The 21,181-nt window shown below is 38.8% G+C and overlaps 1 protein-coding gene across 3 annotated transcripts in view; it reads left to right on the top strand.

Moving 5' to 3' along the window:
- The window catches only part of USP47 (ubiquitin specific peptidase 47), a 49,564-nt gene that overhangs the window by 16,318 nt on the left and 12,065 nt on the right, over positions 1–21,181 (top strand). For 2 of the 3 annotated variants that reach the window (XM_066187207.1, XM_066187209.1), the window contains 16 exons: positions 892–1,095; positions 1,967–2,080; positions 3,245–3,383; positions 4,946–5,042; positions 5,546–5,691; positions 6,475–6,554; positions 7,350–7,499; positions 13,534–13,629; positions 13,718–13,870; positions 14,907–15,074; positions 16,789–16,920; positions 17,633–17,709; positions 18,019–18,074; positions 18,591–18,703; positions 19,576–19,680; positions 20,701–20,908. In XM_066187207.1, the coding sequence (XP_066043304.1) occupies positions 892–1,095; positions 1,967–2,080; positions 3,245–3,383; positions 4,946–5,042; positions 5,546–5,691; positions 6,475–6,554; positions 7,350–7,499; positions 13,534–13,629; positions 13,718–13,870; positions 14,907–15,074; positions 16,789–16,920; positions 17,633–17,709; positions 18,019–18,074; positions 18,591–18,703; positions 19,576–19,680; positions 20,701–20,908 (2,038 nt within the window). The remainder of the gene's footprint in view (positions 1–891; positions 1,096–1,966; positions 2,081–3,244; positions 3,384–4,945; positions 5,043–5,545; positions 5,692–6,474; positions 6,555–7,349; positions 7,500–13,533; positions 13,630–13,717; positions 13,871–14,906; positions 15,075–16,788; positions 16,921–17,632; positions 17,710–18,018; positions 18,075–18,590; positions 18,704–19,575; positions 19,681–20,700; positions 20,909–21,181) is intronic. The other variant, XM_066187208.1, reaches the window with a different exon arrangement.

Raw genomic sequence — 21,181 nt, 5'->3', positions numbered from 1 at the left:
GCTTGAAAAGGCTGAGTCTCTGAAGGACTAATTCCTTTTTACTTACCTGATCCTTTCCTATGAGATGTGTATTTAAATATCAGTTATTCTTTCTTATTCTACAGTTTTGGACAATTAAGAGAATTAATTGATTGTGCTTAGATCTTTGACTTCCCGGGTTTTCAGTGTTGGAAAAATGTCATTTTTCTTGACTTACCTGGGTCCAGAAACTTTTATTATTATTATTCCATTGCCACTTTCATTCGAGATCATTATTGTTCTGATTTCAGATACACTGAAGTTTCTGTTTAAACTCTCTTTACTCTGTCCAGGACCCATTTGTCCATGCTAATTTTCTTAATTCATTCAGGCGGAAGACTGCAACTCCTGCAACTCAGACAGCAGTGGAGTTAGTAGGAAGTTGGTGGCTTGATTATGAAACTTTTTGTTTAGTGGTCAGCTTCCAAGGTTGCTTGGAAGCTTGTAATTTTTCTGGGTTGCATTCCTGAAAGTCACAAAAGGTATATTCTGCCTCAGCAGGATTTATGATTGTGTCAAAGGAAAATATGAGCTGGAAGCGATCACTTGGAAGTCTGTTCCAGATTTTGAAGCAGTCTTCTATCTGCTTGCTGGCTGAAATTCTGTGCGGAACTTGAGCGGTTTCTCTGTCCCCACACCCGTACAAATTCCTTCTTGTTCTATAAAAATGGAGCTCGTTTTTATAGATTTTCCAAAACTGGAAGGTTCCTTATTTTCTCATCATGCTTACTCTGGAAAATAAAGTCCGGTTTTAGGAACCTTAGGTTTTAAAAGTACACTACATTTTATCGGTGAAGTCTCGTTTTGATTTTTCAGTTTAACTCCTCCGTGTCCCTGCTTTGGCTCCTGACTTGCTGTGTGCTGTCATTGCAGGCAGAATGTGCTGCTGAGGAGCCCAGGGTGCTGTGCATCATACAGGACACCACCAACTCCAAGACGGTGAACGAGCGCGTCACGCTGAACCTGCCGGCTTCCACGCCGCTCAGACGGCTCTTTGAGGACGTGGCTGCCAAAGTGGGCTACGCCAGCGGCTCCTTTGATTTGGTGTGGGGCAACGGAGACGCTGTCACTGACACGGTATGGCAGCAGTGCCACGTTTCCTCTGCCGGCAAAACCTCCTGCTGAGCTGCACAGTGCTCATTTCATTCCTCTGACATCTTGGTGGTGCCGGGTGCACCGCAGCAGGCCGATGCCACTGTGTTGGTTTGGCCGAGTTTTAGTCTCAAAGTGTGCTCTTTAATGATACAGCTGTTTAATCATTAAACAGAAATTAATATGATCGTTCAGATGCAATATTAGTTTTTGTTATCAGTGTGTATGTTTAATAATAATACCCATGATAAATAGTCTCCGTTTCCTGTGGTCTTGTTTGAGAAATGTTTTCTTCTCAGCAGCAGCATGTTGTGTAGTGAGTCCTGATGTTTCTTAGACCCATTTTAATACATTATATTGAAAAAATTACTAATATCGCTCCTCTGCTTTATTGTAAATCAGTGTTGATTTTAGTTAATATTATTTCTGTAGATGCACATAGAAAACTTTCTAGGATTTATTAAGAAATGGACATTAGTTTATTTCAGGTCGTGGTTATGCCGGCTGAAAGTAATTTCTTTTTCTCTTTTAAAGAAAAAAAAGTGTCTGCATGCTATAGAGGACACTGGATAATATGATGTTCACAAGAAACTTTCAGACCAGTGTCTGGCTCCTGAATAGATTAACCAACTGTTAAGATTAACTAACTGCATTAGATTGTAATGTTTCTTAAACTGTTCCCAAGTGATTTCAGTACTGATGATGTGTGTTTTGTTTACTGGATAATTATTTATTTTCATGCAGTCTTACTGTGTCAGCAACCACATCAAGCAGTGTACTTGGATGGAATCTGTTAATTGCATATAGATCTGTTTCTAAAAAGTGCTCTTTCTGTTGTCTTACTCCTTTCTGGCAGACTCCAATAGATCAGAACAGTGACAAAACCATTCTTGATGCTGGTTTCGAGCCAGGGAAGAAGAACTTTCTGCATTTGACAGACAAGGATGGTGAACAGCCTCACGTAATGCAGGTGAGTAAAATCTTCACTCAGCTACATAAGCCAGTGCTGGGGAGAGGTGTGTGCTCTTTGTAGTGCACGTGTAAGATCAGAACATGAAATAAAACTGGGCTGAGTATTTCATCCTAAGCTTCTTTGGGAGCCTTCTCAGCAGTCTTTGACTATGTTTACATCTGTATTCACATTTCTCCTGAGTGGGTCCAATTCCATTAGTAATGATTTGCTGTCATTCTGTTCATGCTCGTCAAATATTTATGTGATATTTGCTGCAAGGAATTTTTTAAGGTACTATAACTAATTAATCTTCAACGCGTTCAGAGATGAGTCTTAACAATACATATTTAATCATATATCCAATCCCTTTCCTCTGGGTGTTTAAAAGCAATATTAGGCCTTTGGCAGAGTTGTCAGAAATGACAGCCCTGGACTGACAGCAGTCAGCTGCTTCCACATTTATTTACCTTTATGGAAAAATAAAGAAACAAATACATGTACATATATACATAAACATATATACATTTTTATATATATATATATGAGGAGTTGGCAGTGTTGCTAGAAGCCACTGTCTGCCATAACAAATATTTTGAAATTTTCTGTTTCTCAAATAGGTGATACACGCAGCTGCAGTATATTCAAATCAAGGATTGGATAGACTAGTGATATATTAAGATTTATTACTTAGCTCTTGTATCAGTATAATGCTGGCTTACTTAGCCTTTGTTGTGGAATTTAATTACCTGGCAGAGGGAAAAAGCCCTCACATATGAATGTCTGTGCATGAGATCAGAATTTAAGAATGATTCTGAATGAGTAATGAAGTGAAATTTATACATCTGGAAAATGTCTTACTCTGTATTTCAGTGCAGAAAACTTGAAGCACAGGAGATGCTAAATTGCCAACTTGCTTGTTTTGTGCATTGTCATACTGTATTTGGTTGTGGAGCATTCCAAAGGACCTTTCCCTCTGCCAGTGCTAAGAACAATGTGTCAAGGGCTTGAGAATTTGGAGGGCAGAACTAAAGTTACACCGTGTATCCGCAATTTGGAAAAAATTGTGTGATGTTCCTAGCAAAATTGGTTTCTTAGCCACGAGAGAAAAGTAAATGTCCTAGGTACTTCAGTAAAAATGTGTTGTCTGACTTGTGCACGTGATGGGTATGTTTGTGTTCCCAGGAGGAGTCAGGTACCACCGAGGACGGTGCACAGGAGAGATTTATAGGCCCTCTTCCGAGAGAAGGCTCCATTGGATGTACCAATGACTATGTCAGTCAAAGCTATTCCTATTCTTCAGTCCTGAGCAAATCAGAGACAGGTATTGTGTTCCTTCTTATAAAGGCAATGCTAGTCTGTAGTTGTTTTAGCACATTTTCAAATAGCAGCACCTCAGGATTGTGGGGGGGTTTTTTTAATAAATTGCAATTTATTTTTAAAGTACCCACATCACTGCTGCATTTTTTTATTCATGTTTTTTATGATATTCTCCCATCACTTTAGAAATGGAAGAACTGTATTCCATCCTTTCCTTACTTGGGACAGGTAATTCAGACTCTGTCAGGGTCCTGCTTTGCAGTGTTTGTGTGCTGCCTGTCCCTGGTTCATGGTCAGGGTTGGATAGCAGAGTGCCCAGCTCAGGCTGAAGGAGGGCTGGATACCCTGTTCTGGAGGGGCTCCTGCCACATCTCCGCTCGGCCTGGGAATTCCTGCCAGGGGCTGCACTCTCTCTGCCTCCAGGAGCATTCCCCAAGAGGCTCTTCCTGCATCCCCCAGCCAGCAGGGCCTCCCTGGGGACGGGAGTGCCGGGTTCGGGGAGGCTGCTCAGCAGGGCAGGAGGAGACAGCAAATCACAGCTGCCAGGAGAGAAACTCCTCAGAGCAAAGTGACTGAGCAGCCACAAAGCTGACACTCGCCTTGCACCACTGCCCACCTGCTTAAGGCCTTGTTTCACAAATAAGGAAGTTTATCAGCCTTTTTTTAATATTTAATAAAACCGAAAAGATGATTTATATAGTGTAGAGTAATAAATAAAGTGCAAATGTTCAGACTCAGTCTCCTCACGGAAAATGCCCGTGTGTGGAATAGCTGCCTTTTCATTACTAGTGTGGTACTGAGATTTTTTTTTTTCCAGTAATTTTCGGATTATAAAAAGGCTTTTTTAATTTCTTCATGATACTATGCTTCAGTATATGCTCCTTGCTTATCAGTTGTTGCCAATATTGCATGTTTTGGAGAAAATCTTTTAATTAGAGCTTAGATTAATATAAGTAAATAATTACATTTTCAGCTAGTAAAAATGGCAGTAGAGTTTTAGTAGTTCAATTAGGTTTTTTTATTCATTATTTAAGGGGAAGGCGTTTAGGATAAAAGTGTTGTGTGCGTAGTGAGTTGTTTGTTTTTTTTTTTTAATTTCTGATTTGAAAACAATAATAAAACCAGTGCAGATACAAATTATATTAACAGTTACTACTGGGATACTTTTAGCAGACATCAAGCAATAAGTAAGCTGATATACAATTGTTTCTTAGAAAATTCTAGTTTATTCTGTAAAATATTTAAATCTGCTATTAAAGTATATATAGTTACCTACATCCCCATTGGTGTAGTATTCAGCATTAAATATTGCTTTTTATTGTGACCAAAAAAACAGCTTCATGTCATTCAGGAGAATTACTTTTTTTTATATATATTTTTATTCTCTATTGTTTTCAGAAATTATAACATTCCCTCCATTTATAGTGTAAATAACAATAAAGAATAACAGACGAATGCAGTTCTTAAACACTGTCACAGAATTGTTTTCTTGTCAAGTGTTTTAACTCTTGAAGTGATTTGCCATCTTTTTGCATTATTTCCATCTCATTATTCTCATGTTTTTAGGTTATGTGGGGCTGGTAAATCAAGCAATGACTTGCTACTTGAACAGCCTTCTGCAAACACTTTTCATGACTCCTGAATTTAGAAATGCATTGTATAAGTGAGTATATAGAATCAAAAACTTCTTGAATTTGTGCTGGTTCATATTGGTAGAAGACCCTTTGGAATTTCACCTGTCAAAATTCCCTTGTTTGGATACGGGAAATCCTAATGGAAGGCAAGCTGGATAGACTTCTAGATTATATCTGCTCAAAAGCTTCTACTTTTCAGTAAAATATAAGTTACTGGTTGTGGCATGGAAGAGCTTTTTAAAGAATCTTGAAAACATCAAACTTAAAATAAATTTGATGCTAAGTGCAGTTCATGTCTGTACAGTGAATGGCTTCAAAATTTTCGTTTGTTTTTATGTTTATACATTTGAAGAGTATCATTGCCATTTACTGCAGCAATGGAAAGCAACTGCATTTGGCTTCTCCCAAGAAACAGAGCTGCAGTTAACCTGTGACATGGCAGACCTGAAATGTAGTAAATGTTGATTTAATGCCTTTTCGAGTCACGTTTTCAAAGGGGTTTTATTTGTCAAATGTCTTGTATTGCAAATAGGTGGGAATTTGAGGAATCTGAAGAGGATCCTGAGAGGAGTATCCCCTACCAGCTTCAAAGACTGTTTGTTTTACTGCAGACCAGCAAAAAAAGGGCAATTGAAACAACAGACGTTACACGGAGTTTTGGATGGGACAGTAGTGAAGGTAAGGCTCAGCTGTTAAACTGCTGTGGTTTGCTTCAGCTGCTGCCTGCTAGGGGCTAAACTGCTCCTCATGGGGGAAAAGACCAGAATAGTTAAGAGTAATTAATAGAATTGACTTTTTCAACGGAAACGATTCAGCCTGCATGGATACTTTGTTGTGGGGTGTGTCTGACTGTTAAAGAAATGGCATCTGTGAGTTACAGAAAAATTTTTGTAATTAAACTGTCTTTATACGTGTTAATTGTTTCTAAGAAAGTAATTCTTTATAGGAAACTTGATTCTGTTTTGGATCACAAAAGTCAAATGCCCATGTTGCTTTTATGGAATTGCCCATATTATTGTCTACTTCAAATCAAGCACCGTGTGTGTCTGTTTTACACTCGTGTGGTGTAATATTGCTCCATAACCTGTTGCTTTTTCCATTATCACATGATGATGAGGAGTTGGAATTTGGGTTTTGGAGAATCAGTACGAAGCGGGTCAGAAACCAGAAGCAGCTTGTTTTATACCAGTGTACATTAGCAGTTCTGTATTCTTCACATAGTCTCGCTTGTGTACACAGTTCCTGTTTATGCATAAACATTGTGAGCAAGCCGGCTGCTTATTTTCTGAATTACTCTGAGAGGCAGCTGCCTGTGGAATTGAACACTGGCCCAGTAGTGAATAATGTGGGTGCACACCTAAACTAATGATTAGTTTTTTCGGAAGCATTCTCAGGGTACAGTCAGTTTTGGGACTCGTAACATCTCCTGCTTTAACTAATACCAGTTTCAATTTCTAACAGCGTGGCAGCAGCATGATGTGCAGGAGCTTTGTAGAGTCATGTTTGATGCTTTGGAGCAGAAATGGAAGCAAACGGAGCAGGTAAGCTTGGAAGAACTGTCTTCATTCAGTGTTGTATTGTGGGGGTTTGTTGGTTTTTCTACTGATCGTAAAAGTCATTTGCTAAATTTTAAATACCAGCTTATTGAAAATCTGTGGTAGTTTTCTTTTTCGATGCAACAGTTAAGTTACTGTTGTGTGACTTTCAGGAGAGTGTTGTATCTGTTTTCCTCCCCTACTTAAAAGTGGAATATTCTGCACTCTAGATACTCGGTCTTTATTTGCAGCACAGAAAGTGATTGTGTAACTCTCACAGTAACTTCCTTGCTGTCAGTATTTATTAGGCTTTGTTGTGGCCTCTTGAAGCTCAAGCTCTCCCTTCTTAATGTAGGAGAAGGTTAGGAATATAGTCATGGCACAGGATACAGTTGGATAAATGGCCACCTTCTTGCAGGCCAGTTTTGGTAAATGGGGGTAACTGGTAAATTTTCTCTGGAGACACAGGCAAGGACTGCAGGGTCAGTCTGTTAACAATGTTTGCAAGATCTGGCTCGTTTTAGAACTTCAGTTTGGTGCTTTTATGGTCACTTAAGACATGACTGTAAAGGACACTGAAGCTTATGTAACGTGATTTGAGAAGCTTGTTTGATACATGTTTTGGGTGGGGAAAATAAGAAATCAGGAGGTGGATGTCCTGCTGAGGAATGTTATTTTAAACGGTATTTCAATGGTATTTTAAATGTGTAGCCATGCAATTAAGACTTAATAGACACAAAGGCGTTTTCTTGCAAAACTTAATATTCTTAAAATCCCTGTCGCTGCATCTGTTTGTTTCAGGCTGACCTTATAAATCAACTGTACCAAGGCAAACTGAAGGACTATGTGAGGTGCCTAGAGTGTGGCTATGAAGGCTGGAGAATCGACACGTACCTGGATATCCCTCTGGTCATCCGGCCCTATGGCTCCAGCCAGGCGTTTGCTAGCGTGGTGTGTACTATTATGGTCCTAATAGTGCATCCATACACACATAGAATACATAATGCCCCAGTGGTAGAATTGGTTCCCTGGTAAGTATCATCCTAGATACTCCATCTTGGGGTGTTCGTCTTTGTGCAGTGAACCAGCTAGCAAGTTCTAGAAGATTTTTCTTTTTTTTTTTCTTTTTTTTTTTCTTTTTTTTTTTCTTTTTTTTTTTTTTTGGCTTTTTGGTTTATTTTTTGGTTTGGTTTATTTTTTTTTTCTTTTGCCCTTCAATGAGTCCTACTGGTGCATGTATAAGGGGAGGGGAAATGCAACTTTATTGCCTTAGGGCTGCAGTAATCAATTATTTTCTTCAGCATTTACTTGAGAGATTTTTCTGAGATCACAAAGTTTTATTTGGGTTGGTCTTTTTATTGGCACATCTGCTAAATTTTCGTAGCATTATTGAAAGTCTTAGTGAAAGAACAGAGCATTGACATAAAATTTTTACTTTAATTGCCGTGTTGTTGCTGTGCTTTTTAAAGATCACTTCTTAAATACCATATCCTTTTAATAAGCACTTTGATGATGATTCAGAAATCCTGTTCTGCATCAATGTTCATGGTCTCTTTTGCTCCAGCTTTACTGATGCTGATGAGCATAACTATTGCTTAGTAAATCTGTGGAAGTTCTTTTGTTTGAGTTTTTCCATCCCCTTGAAATAAAAAAAGATTACAAACTCTGAAATTCACTACGAATGGAGTTGTATGAAAGAATAAGAATAAATCAAACAAGTCTTTGGCTTGTTTATTATATATTAAGTATTTTTCCTTCTTTATTTAGTGTACTGGCAATATTTTTAAAGCAATAATAGTCCAGAATTCTTAACAGTAATTCTGTTAAAAATTATTACCATTAATTTAAACTGCAGTATAGCTTCAAAGTACTTCATACTTTGAAACTTTAAATACCAATCTTGAGAAGTAGTAAAAGGTGAGGCACATTGATCTTGGAAAAAGGATTCAACTTAGTAACGTCTTTTGAATTCCTTTTAAGATTGCATTAAAATTTTCTGGAACTATCCAGCTAATTGAAGCTGTCTTAATACAGATTGATATTTTATGCAGATGGCTTCCCTTTTCACCTTTTAACCTTAATTTCTAGCAGTATTCCCTGAACCAAATTTTATTTGTTGTAATTTTTATTCAATAATTAAAATTTTATGATCTGTTAAAAGTAATGAAAACTATTCAGTCCACGTAGTTTAATTCTGCATTTAACAATGCATTGTTTGTGTGCCACAAATGGAAATTTTTTTTCCTTAGTGGACAAGTCTGTAGTGCAATGCTATAAAAAGACCTTGTCCATTCGTAAAAACAGAAAACTTGAATAAATAAGGACTAAAATATCAGATTACTTTTAAAAGTATTTGATATTTTTCCTTTCAGTCAGCATTTACTGGGTTTACTACACCGAGGAAAATAGTTTTAAGATTTTTGTTACACAAACTTACATGGTTGCAATTTGTATCGATGCTTCAATTTTTGAGCTTTTTCAATTCCTACTCTGATTACATTCAGTTGATTCTCCTCCCTGCATATGTACGATTGATAGCAGATGTAATTTTTAGTTCTGTAGTCTTCAGCAGTGGGGAGATATGGAGGATACTTGCTTTTGGAGAAGGGAAAAATCGCCTGTTTCTAAATGGAATTCTCTGAAGGTAGTATCCTCCATTGATCCATAGATGATGTGATTTAGTAGGTGCAGGCAAAAGGGTCTGAGAGATCAAAAACTTCACACATGCGCTAATAGGGCTTATGGAAGGGACTGTAAAACTTTTTAGACCTTGCTAGTCAGCTCCTGAGGGAACTTGCAGCAGGCGACACAACCCAAGATAGGGGATCTAAGGAGGATACTACCTTCAAAGAACTCTAGTTAGAGGTAAGTGATTTTCCATTACTTTCGAATAAGAATGGATGGATGGACCTTAAGTAAGGTTAATCTGTAGAATGCCATTTAAAGAGCATTATCCCACTGTTTGACATTGTGTACTACCAAGGAAATGTGGATACTTGAAATGTTGCATTGTTATGTGTATTCTGAGTACGTGGGGACCTTGAAAAAACTGGGAAGGATAACGTCATGCTTTCTTTATTTCCTGCTATGAATTAATTCTGAAATTCTTCATTGTGGTTCTTAAGGTTTGCATTTGGAGTTTTTCTGATTCCCCACCCTATCCCCCGACTCCATGTAGCATAGCTGCGAAACTCACTAGGGCAGCTCTGGGGCACTGAGATGTTGTCAGTGTACTGATAAGTACATGAGTACTTGTTCAGAAACTCGAGATGGTTTCTGAACAAGTACTTATGTAATCTGCATTGTTCAAGGGTATGGTATCAAAACCCCCCTGAATCAGGATTTTCTTGAGGTCAGTAGAAATCCAGGCGTAAAAACATTTGGCTTATTTCTGGGAGGTAAACAGGAGCAGCAGTTCACATTCTGGTTTTTGTAGGTACTAGTGTCTTTTGTATAGATGCCTGAATTTAACAGCACTAGGCATAAGCTGAAATGTTTTGCAGTAAAAAACATATTTTGCAGGATGAACAGCAGAGAGAAAGGAAGATGTAACTAGGAAATAGCAGTGATGCTGAAATTATGTTACTAGAAGACAGTGAGAGTTGATTTGTAACAACAGAAAACTAATAATGATCCGAGTATTCTGGAGGTGTAGCAATTACAGTTGTGTTGTTAGTTTTCAAGATCTTTTGTAGCATAGCTTTTCTTTTGGGAGTGTAAGTATGTAGACAAATAGTCCTTCTTAGGGCAGGAATTAATTTGAACTTCATGTGAACTTACTTTGCGGTGTCCTTGCCAAACTGTTGAAGGCAGAATACGGATGATGTGGTAATTCCCTTTTGTTTTTAAAGCTAGATCAGGAGCAAGGTCTTGTATTTTTCACTGAGCGTACTCTTTGAATACAGGAAAACTGATGAGCTCTGAAAAGCTGAAATGGCAGTTAGTTTCTAGCTTTTTCCAAGAGCAGTTTTGCCTAAATACCATTTGATGTGTAAGTTTTCATAAAGGTCCTACTGCCCTATTCAGAAGTCTTACAAATTTACACATTTAGGAATGCTTGCAGTAGGGCACCTGTCAAACTCTTGGCTAGATCTTAATGCATTTTTATGGAGAGAAGGTTTTCTGCAGTGCCTCTCTTGAGCCAGACAATAATTAGGTTGAATTGTTACAGCATTTTAGTGTGCTAAGTGATAGAAACCTCAGAGTATTAAAAACTGGATACACTCAGAACTTGGCTGGACAAGGCTCTGAGCAATATGCTTAAAGTTGGACCCGATTTGAGCAAGGGATTAGGATCAGATGATCTCCAGAAATTGCTTTCAGCCAGTATTGTTCTTTTGATTCTTGGAACTAGAAAGAAGTTTAAATAGCTTTTGTCATCCTAGTATGTCCCTTGATCACTTGTGCTTTATTTTGAGGTGTGTGTGTGTAGGGGATTTTGGAAATGCTCAGTAACTCCAGGGGTAGGTAACAGCTGCCCCTTTGGAGATGACTCCTGAGGTAACACTGGCTTCTGGTGACGCTGCAGGGCAGGGGGTGTGTGCTGTGATGGGCTGTGCAGCTTGGCAGCTTTGTCCCTGCTTTTGCTGAGCAGACTGTCAGAGCAGAGAGCAGTGAACTGCACTAGAATAGGAATTGTATTAAGAAACCTCCTCATCAGCAGAACTAACCTTGGTGTAAAGAGTGTGCGGGAGGCAAAAGAGTCAGCCAGGGGAGCAGCAGTGGTCATTGTCCAAGGATTGAAAAATACATGGCTTGTAAATGGGGGTCCCAGGAGCTTCAATCAGGCCTTTCAAAGCACAGCTCACTATGTGTGGCAAGCAGTGAAACCTCAAGAGTGATGTAATAATGCTTCATTGCCTTCTCAGGGGTCTAAAGCATCATCACTTCTTGCCTTACATAAAAAATAGTGGGGTGTTTCCTTGTTAAATTGCACATCACATGAGTCTACATAAGCATTACACAATCATTTATGTCCAATCCTTCATATATTCCCATTTATATTCGTGCTGATACATGAGCTGCAACTTTTTTCTTACACTTGAAATACATTTTTCTTAACTGGCATTTGGCTCACAAGAGAGAGTTCTGTCACTGTGATTATGATGTCATTATGTGATGTTTTCTGATTCATGTTTTCTGTGTTGGCCATTAACTTCTTTTGCTTTCACTGAAATAGTTCTGAATAATAGTCAAAATACATCAATGAGTTTCTTCTGTTTTCTTTTTAAGCCGGTTCTAGCTTGGTCTTTTTTCTTACATTTTAGAACGAGTTTCCTCACATTTCAGTACATAATCTTACTAAACGTTAGCTGTCTGTGGTCCCAGAGTAAAAAGCAATTCAGCCTCTGTGGCCTAGGAAGTAAAGACATAGACAGCAGTTCAGTTCAGACTCTTAAAGGTTTTCACATGTCTGGAGAGTCTCTGCCCAAGAGCTGTGATTTCAGGGCTGTTCAAAGGCCTTTTTGGCTAGCTAAAAAAATGGGAAATTGAGATGACTGCCTTCACTGTACAGTTGTTCTATGGAGTTTGGCAGGTCTTTCATTTTTGTAAATAGTTGTCACCTGGAATAAAATCCTTTTTCAGAAGTCCTTTCTCCTAGAACAGCAACAGAGCTTTTGCAAACTAATTGCTCTGTTGTTCTTGCTGCTTGCCTCTGTTCTTGGAAAGAAAGGAGAAGGGAAGAATTGGGGGCTGTTGTGAAGAACTTGGCATATCCTTGATTTGTTCCCAAAGTGGGATTTGCCAAACAACACGAATTAGATAGCAGTCTTACGTTCTTTGCCAGCCATGTTGACTGCTGAGTTTACTTTGCCCAGTTAAGCCCCTTCTCACTTACTCAGACTTCAGGGGAACAGCCACAGCCCCTCATTAACAGATGATGATTTAAAAAACTTGATTGTTGCAAGTTGTATTTGAATTCCTTCATGGGTGAACAAAGAACTTCTGGCTTCCACTTGAGTTGAAAAACGCAGAGCCTACTGGCTTGCAAGCTGACTGGGTTATAGGTTTTAACTTTGAAAATCTCTGGGTAAAATTCTTCAGTGACCTTGTCTCAATACACGTACTGAATTCTGTTTGAACAAGTTTGTTCTCAAGTATTTACATCTTAATGTGCAGCGTCACTGCTGCAAATTGTGTTAGTGAGAGGAATAATGATCAATTTGATTGTATTTTGAATATTGTTTGCTGTAGTGAGGAGCAGAGTAGAAATCATTGAAGTCCTGGGTGTAAGCATTAGTGACAGAACTTTGGGGGTTTTTTGAACTACCCCAAACTAGGCAGCTGTCAGAAGACAAAATTCCATTTATTGCTTAGTTGCCTCATAAGCTTTGTCTAGGAAACTACTTCTGTCTTTATAGAGATGGCCAAATCTGATTCTCACTCCTTTGGGGGCAAAACTCAAATACTCTTCCCTCTGTCCTTTTCCCAGCTTGGATTTAAAAATAGGATCTACAAATGTAGTTTCCTGTGACCCTGAGTGGAACAGGACTAAGGCTATCTTCACTCAGAGCATTCAGAAACTGAGCAACATTTTTTTTTTCTGCCACTTCCTCTTTCCCCCTCTAAATATTGGGTGGGATAGCTTGAGAAAAACTCAAGAACCATCACAAAATTCTGCGAGAACAAGGACAAGGCAGGGTTTAAAAATAAGCTCATTTTCACAGCAGATGACTCCACAGACGTGACTAAATGTGATGTGCAAGGTAACAGGAGTAAATGTAACTATGAAACCAAAGACAATTGGGATTCATCAAATACTGAATGAGATACAGTTAATTGTGATTTTACTGTTTACCTCGGGCTGGGTAGAGAGGTTGATTTCTGCCCCTGTTTACCTGAATATTGTGTCAGTACCAAAGTTTGTCAATCAAATTTTGGTGGATTTAAATGAAGTATTTGTATGTGTTTGCAATCTCATTGTAAATTTATACCTGCGGAGGAGACACTCTTTAAAAATGGGGTAACATGTTTTTATTCTTAGGAAGAAGCACTGCATGCTTTCATTCAGCCTGAGATCCTGGATGGCCCAAATCAGTACTTTTGTGAGCGATGTAAGAAGAAATGTGATGCAAGGAAGGTAAAGACTGGTCAAATGATTTGCCAAAGTTACTTTCAGTAAATGCCAATCCTGATAACGGGCATAATCTTGTCCTTGTTTCATTTAGGGTCTGCGGTTCTTGCACTTTCCATACCTGCTGACGTTGCAGCTGAAGAGATTTGACTTCGATTACACCACGATGCACAGAATTAAACTCAATGATCGCATGACTTTTCCAGAGGAGTTGGACATGAGTGTCTTTATTGATGTTGAAGATGAGGTAAAGTATTTGGTTTCAGAGAAAAGCATTTAAGTTCCTTCAAGTTTCTCATTAAGAAAATCAAAATTCCAGTCTTGTAAACCCATTTTAACAATACCATTTGTATACATAAAATGCTCTTTACCCTATGCACCCATGTAGTGTATACTGTAGAAATAAGATTTTAAAAATTCTATTTTTTCCCATCCATCTTCTGGCTTTTTACTTTTCGGGTTTTGACCAAAATTCATGTTGTGCAGTTGCATTCATCAGGAAGTATTTCCTGTGCGTTTTGCACTGAAGATCAAAGTAACTCCTCTAATTTCATTCCTGAAAACATTTGTTAGCTTGCACTGGTATAAGAGAAATACTGCCTGGATGTGCATATGGAGAGGCTTTTCTGGCTCTCTACAAACTCTTGTCTTAGGAAGGATGCCATGTGGACAATTTGATACCTCTCAAAGTGTCACTGGGCAGGGGGCATAAATGACAATGAAGATTGATCTGGGAGAATAGAACTCAGATAAAATTAACAGCTATCAGAAAATCAAAACAATTACCCAGAGGCGAGAGGATCAGGTCAGAGGTGAATATTCTGAGTGAGCTGCATTCACCATGTGGGTGACACCATGCTGTTAAGGTAACAGCACACTAATCAGTCTTACTGTAATTAAAACGGCAAAAAAACCTCTTTGTGATTGAAAATATTTTCAGTCAGTTCTGATTAACAGGGCTATGGTACAACAGGTGTGTTGTATAGTATCAGACTTCCAGGTACTGAATTGGGATAGCTAGTGCGTGGAATAGGCTAGTAACAAAAATAACCTTGCCAAGTCTGAAAGCTGCTGATTACCCTTCAGTTGCACACAGAGCCCAGGAACACTGGAGAAGTGGACTGAAGACACCAACAGAAACAAGTCAGTTCTTGGTGCTGAATTACAGAGTTTTTTGAAACTGTTTCATAGAGTGGATTTTGTCATTGCACAGACACTGTTATTTCTTGTCCCACGTAACTTTTGATATTGTATAATGTTAGTGTGTATGTCTTATTTTTAAGAAGTCTCCTCAGACTGAGAGTTGCACTGACAGTGGAGCTGAAAATGAAGGCAGTTGTCACAGTGATCAGATGAGCAATGATTTTTCTAATGATGATGGAGTTGATGAAGGAATCTGCCTTGAGAGCAATAGTGCAGCGGAGAGGATCTCTAAAGCTGGCAGTGAAAAGGTATGATAACACTGGGGTGTTAGAAGGGTGGGCAGGAGGCTGGAAGGAGGGGCCCAGCTGGCAAGGCTGACCTGGATTCACCACCGGGATATTCCATGCCAGATTGCCTGCCGTGCACCATCATGCTCAGCAGGAAAAACTGGGGGCCTTCCAAAGTTGCTGTTGCTCAGAGACTGGCTGGGCATTGCTCTGCTGAGAGGGGGTTATGCCTTTGCATCACTGCACTATTAATTTTTTGTGTGTGTGTTTCCTTTATTTATCAACCTGTTATTGTCACTTTTGCTCCTCTGGTCTTCTTCGCCATCCCACTTGAGGGGAGTAGTGACTGACAGGCTGGAGGGGTGCTTTGTTCTTGGCCAGGGTCAACCCACCACAAATGTAAATGGTAAAAATAGAATTAATTCTGACACTGGAGCTGAGAGGTTGGAAGTGTGTGAGTTTATTTAAATTTCCAAAAATCGACATTACAACAAAGGAAAGAATTCAACTGATTTGGAGGTCACCTGAGAATAATGGTCTTCCCAGCTTGTCAGACTGAGAATTTCCATTAACTTGTTTTGGCAGCAGAACCTCAAACTGAAGACCTGTTTTGCCTTGTGAGCAGTGTTTTTACTTGTGGCCAGCTGTCAAAGGCCTGCCAGGTTTAGTTGCAAAAGCATCTTGCAGATTAGTAGGAGAAGATTGGGAAGTTTTGATCAGTGGTATAGATAAAGCCGAGGGTCTAAACATTAAATATTTCTTCAGTCATCTTAATATAAAAGGAATTAAACAGCTAGTCAGTCCAGGATAGCAGCCATCCTACTGTGGGACGTCAGAGTTGGTAGAGATCACTGATAAGCTTGGCTAAGTTTTCATCAGAAATCTTGAACTTTATGGTAATGTCTACAATATATACTTCATGGATTGTTACTCAGTGGACTCACCTGAAATGAGGCCAGTAGCTTTCATTTAGCCTCGTTAGGAAGCTGTTTGGCTTCAGCTGGTGCTTTTGTGAAGTAACAGATTCAAAGGTTTACTTGCATGTTAATCTCCACAGCTGGCCCTGTGTGTATTTACCTTGAACCATTTTAGAGGGTTTTTTGGTATATATTAGGAAAACTGTCAGTCTTAGTTGGACACGATGGGAAAATTAATTCCAGTCACTTGACTGGAGCAAGACCAGAAGATTTTACTGTGTCTGTAGTCCAAGTGGGACGCCCAAGTATTGACAGTAGCTTTGGCCAGTTTTTTCATACTACTAATTCTCAAGGCAAGCAAGCTGTCAAGCCAAGCTTTTTGGTTTGGATATCTTAATAATGGATGTGGGATATGCTGAGAACATACAGTATTTTTTCTACATAATCTAAAAATATCCTTGTAACACCTGTGAGTCAGTGTGGTTCAGTTTTATTTTTTAATTTATATGCAGCACTGAAGGCAGTGCCCTGTATTTCCATCCATGTATCCATGAAAAAAAAGTGTATGACAGAAAGTGTGCAGAAGGGTGAAAGCAAATAGACCTAAGCTTTGTAGCTACAAACTCCTGTGTAAAGTTTTGCACAGCAGAGCTCTGGTTTTGTTCGTAGCCTCTTGCATTAATTAATTTCTGTTACACAAATCCACTCTTTGCATCCAACTATTTACATATCTGGGTTTGTGTCCTTGTTTTAAAAATTAACATTTGCTTAGCTTTTCTTCACTGGGTCCGTATAACACCTTTTTCTTTTCTCCACAGAGTTCTTTACTTTATGAGCTCTTTTCTGTCATGGTTCATTCTGGAAGTGCTGCTGGTGGCCATTATTATGCCTGTATAAAATCTTTTAGTGATGATCAGTGGTACAGCTTTAATGATCAGCATGTTAGCAAGGTAAAAATAGTATTTTTAGTTACATTTTCTACTCATAAATGGGCCAATAGATCTCTGTTTTGTGGTTTTCCACTTAGCTGCCCATAAAACAAGCTTCATTAGATGTATTTGAAGTGTTTCCTTGATTTCATCCTCTCATCCTTGTGTCCTGCCATATGCATATGTTTCACTCATTAGCTTAGCTCATATCTAGGGGTTTGGAGTTTCTTTATTTATTTATCTATGTATTTTTGTGTGGTGGGAAAGGACTGCTTCTCCTCGGCAGTGATGGTAGGATGGTTCCTAAAGAAGCCTTTATTCATGTACAGACCAGGCTGGATTTGGAATTTTGCTTTCTGTACATGTGAAGACCTTTTCTTGCTTAGAGAAGTGTTTGTAGATCTGTGACAGCCCAGACTGTGCTATTAAACCTGTCCAGCTGATGGAGGTGTCCCAGCTATCATCCATAGGTACTGCTGCAATCAGGAACCTGTATCTTTTTCTCTAGGAAGTTCCTACTTCAAAAACCAAAAATGTATGTTTGCATTCATTGGAAAATGGAGAAGCAAATCACTTTGAAATTGTTTTTGGAAGCCAGCAAATAAGCAGAAATATTTTTAAAATTGGAATTATTAATATAGTGTGTTGTGTAATGCCGTGTTTCCTGCTGAGAATAAATGCACGTCGATTAATACACGTTTCTCAAATAATCATTACATTGATTTTCTGTTAGATAACTCAGGAAGATATTAAGAAAACATATGGAGGATCTTCTGGAAGCAGAGGCTATTATTCCAGTGCTTTTGCTAGGTTAGTAGTACTGTAATGTTACTTTTCCTTCTGGTAGTGTTTTAGTGTAATCAAATGAATGGCCAAGGTGCCGTGTTCCTAAGATGTTACCTTAAAATTAATACTAGATGCTTTGTGTAGTTGTAAGAATTACTCTGACTGCTGTTTCAGATCATTCAAGTAATGTGGTACTTGTTTTTGAAAATCCTCCTTGGTTAATGTATTATTTAGATATGACATAGCTCCTTACTGAAAGATAAACCAGAGCAGCTTCTGAAGCCAGTATTGTCTCCTGAGTGATAAACTCAGCTGTCTCTTCTCTTCCCCCAGCTCCACAAATGCTTACATGCTGATATACAGACTGAAAGATCCAACAAGAAATGCAAGTAAGTTAGACAGCTGTGTTTGCAAAGTTGGGGGTTTTTTAAACTTAAGTGTTGCATGCTGTAGTTTTATTTCTTGTTACGAAACAATGTCAATATACACTAATCTGCATGAAGTGCAATATTTATCACAATATAGATGATGCCTTGAGACTTTTTATTGTGTACTAATTCACTTTCTAAAAGAGTATTTGCATTTATTGTAAAAACAGGATCAAGTGCAGCCGTCAGCTTTAGTGTATTTCTTTACTGCACAAAGCTTTGCATACTGGTACTGGAATCTTTTGCTACTCTCACTTTTTTCTGTTGCTGATAACATAAGTAAGGGGAAGAAGAGGCTGACTTCAGTTTAATTTAAATAATGAAGAAGAGAACAGGGCATGGTATAGTGGGACATTTGTGTGGAAAAAAGGGGTGAAAAGGCAAGAAAGAACTCAAATATACCTGTAATGCCTAAATGGTTGCCTGCTGTGGAAAACCTGTATTTTTTTCTAACTATTGCTTTGTTTTTACTGGCAGAGTTTCTTGAGGCACATGAATATCCAGAGCACATCAAACAATTGGTACAGAAAGAGAGAGAATTAGAAGAACAAGAGAAGCGGCAACGTGAAATTGAACGTAACACGTGCAAGGTTAGACCTCCTGCTGGACTGAGTAACAATACATTGCTAGTGGGAAATGTTTCTACTGTAAACAGTGTTTTTTTACTACAATACAAGGACTCCTTTGTGCTAAATGTTTGCACTAACAATTCTTTTAAATGAATTGCACACCTGTCGGAAACCTGGGCACAGTGCAGGCATCTGTTAGAGGTATTCACCAGACATTTTTGTTGAATTCACGTATTGCGTGTGGGTTTGAATTGGTATTAAAACCAAACCAAAACTAGTTAAGCTGGCATCACTTATTTTCAGCAAAATTACTTCTAAAGGATGTGTAATGCTGCACATTTTGTTTTGTACTGTTGTATCTTTTCATATTGCGACCCTTGACTTTATGCGATGGTGTTTTTTAAATAGTTACTTGGCAGAAAGAGCAGAATTTTTTCCAACCCTAGATTCAATAGTAGCAAACAAAATAGGACCTCAGTGCCTTACAAGCATGGCAGTCAGCTGCTCTATCTGTGAATCAAATGATTGTTTTATGAGGAAGTTCTCTCACTGCCAAATGTGTAGCTCTTTATGTGAAAAAGGAATCTCGCATTCATTGTTGATACGTGCATTTTGCTTTGGAGCATTTGCTCACTGCCCGTGGCTACAAGATGTTCTGGTTATAGAAGAGGTACCTTAGCTGGGAGAAAGATTCAGATACACACATACGCCTTGTGTGCCTTTGACTTTTTCTGTCTGAAGTTGTGTAACCAGCTGAAAGGAAACCCCCACAGCTGAAGCAGAGATAAAGGTGTATTTCATATTAGATTGCTTGAATATGGGGTTTTCAACTTAAATGGAAAGATGTTTGAAAATGACTCCATGATCATTTTTTTTCCTTTCGTATTTCATAGATTAAATTATTCTGCATGCATCCTACAAAGCAGATAATGATGGAGAACAAATTGGAAGTTCATAAGGACAGAACTCTGAAGGAAGCTGTGGAAATAGCTTACAAGGTATGCCGTGCATAACAGGAGAGTTTGATGTAGTGTTTTCTGCTGTGTGTCGTCAGATTTTAAATTTGTCACACTGTGGGGGAGTGTTTCAGAGGGTTTGGCTGTGGGGTTTTTTGTGGGGGTTGGTTTTGGGGGCTGGTTCTTGGGAAGTTCTGTACAATGGGGTTTTTTGTTCTGTTTTTTTTTTTTTAAGGTGTTCTAGTTTGCCATTATTGACCAAGTTTCCTGCCAGTAGCCATCAGCTGATTGCTGACTGGAGTGGATCAGCCTGCCCTTATAAAAGGCAGTATGATCTGGTATACCCTTATTTTAAAATCAGACTTGGGAGCTGCTGTTAGACTCACCATGGCCTCAGCAAATTGAAAGAATTCTGAACACTTTTATTTGTGTTGCAGAAAAAACCTTGTATTAGATATGTAGTAACAGAGTTCTTGAGACTCTTCCTGGGTAACTAATTCAGTAACAGGAGCGAATACCAAGGCATCTGTTGTTCTCTGCCTTCCACAAACAGGTGGGAGCTGAAGACATCAATTCTCACTCACCTACTTGTACTCTTTGGTTCTTGCCATATATGTTATTGGCTGGGAGAGCACCAGCAAGGTACTCCCAGATGTGGGATATGCGAACATCTCCTTGAGATGCACAGAGAGTAATTAGTGGATGTGACTCCCTCAGGCCTCTGAGGTGTCAGCTGGCATAAGTAATAGGCAGTGTATTCCTCTGAAAATACTTCTGGGACCTGTCTTCAAGTGCCTGTGCACATACTTTTCAAAATTCCCTCTTTTCTGCATTTTCATGCAGGCTTCTATTTGAATTTGGAAATATGTATATATATATATATATATATTGCATGTTCATAAAATATCCATGATGTGTTTTCTAAAACCAAATTGACTGTTGTGAATTCACGGGATTCCTGGATGTAGTCACGGTGAGGTATTTCTAGCTTGCAAGTTAAGAACTGAGCTCACAACTAAGCTGTTGTTAATGTTTGTGGGGTTCTGTGTGGGCACGTTGCAGCTGATGGATTTAGAGGAGGCTGTTCCTTTGGACTGCTGTCGCCTTGTCAAATATGATGAGTTCCACGACTACTTGGAGCGCTCGTACGAAGGAGAAGAGGATACCCCCATGGGCTTGTTACTTGGAGGGGTCAAGTCAACCTACATGTTCGACTTACTGCTGGAAACAAGAAGGCCTGACCAAATTTTCCAGTGCTATAAGCCTGGTGGTAAGACATATAATTACGTATATGCTTTCAGTTTATCCATGTGCGATGGCACAAGCACAGAGCTTGCTAAACAGGCCTCAGTATGAGGTGTTGAAAGAAGAAAACCTAAATTTTACAGTCAGTATTCAGAACTACATAATGTGCTGTGCTGCTGACTTGCTTCTAGTTGAAGCAGGTCTAAGGTATACTAAAATCTGTCAAACTGGAAGGGTTTTTTTCTTTTTTGGCATTAAATTTGATTGGAAAACGTAATTCTGAAATTGGATTGCTTTT

Source organism: Chamaea fasciata, unplaced genomic scaffold, assembly GCF_029207755.1.
Source record: "Chamaea fasciata isolate MVZ Bird 193981 ecotype frontalis unplaced genomic scaffold, bChaFas1.0.hap1 SCAF_7, whole genome shotgun sequence".
NCBI classification, from domain to species: domain Eukaryota; kingdom Metazoa; phylum Chordata; class Aves; order Passeriformes; family Sylviidae; genus Chamaea; species Chamaea fasciata.
The sequence above is the reverse complement of the archived record's forward strand: the minus strand, read 5'-3'. Positions and strand labels throughout refer to the sequence as shown.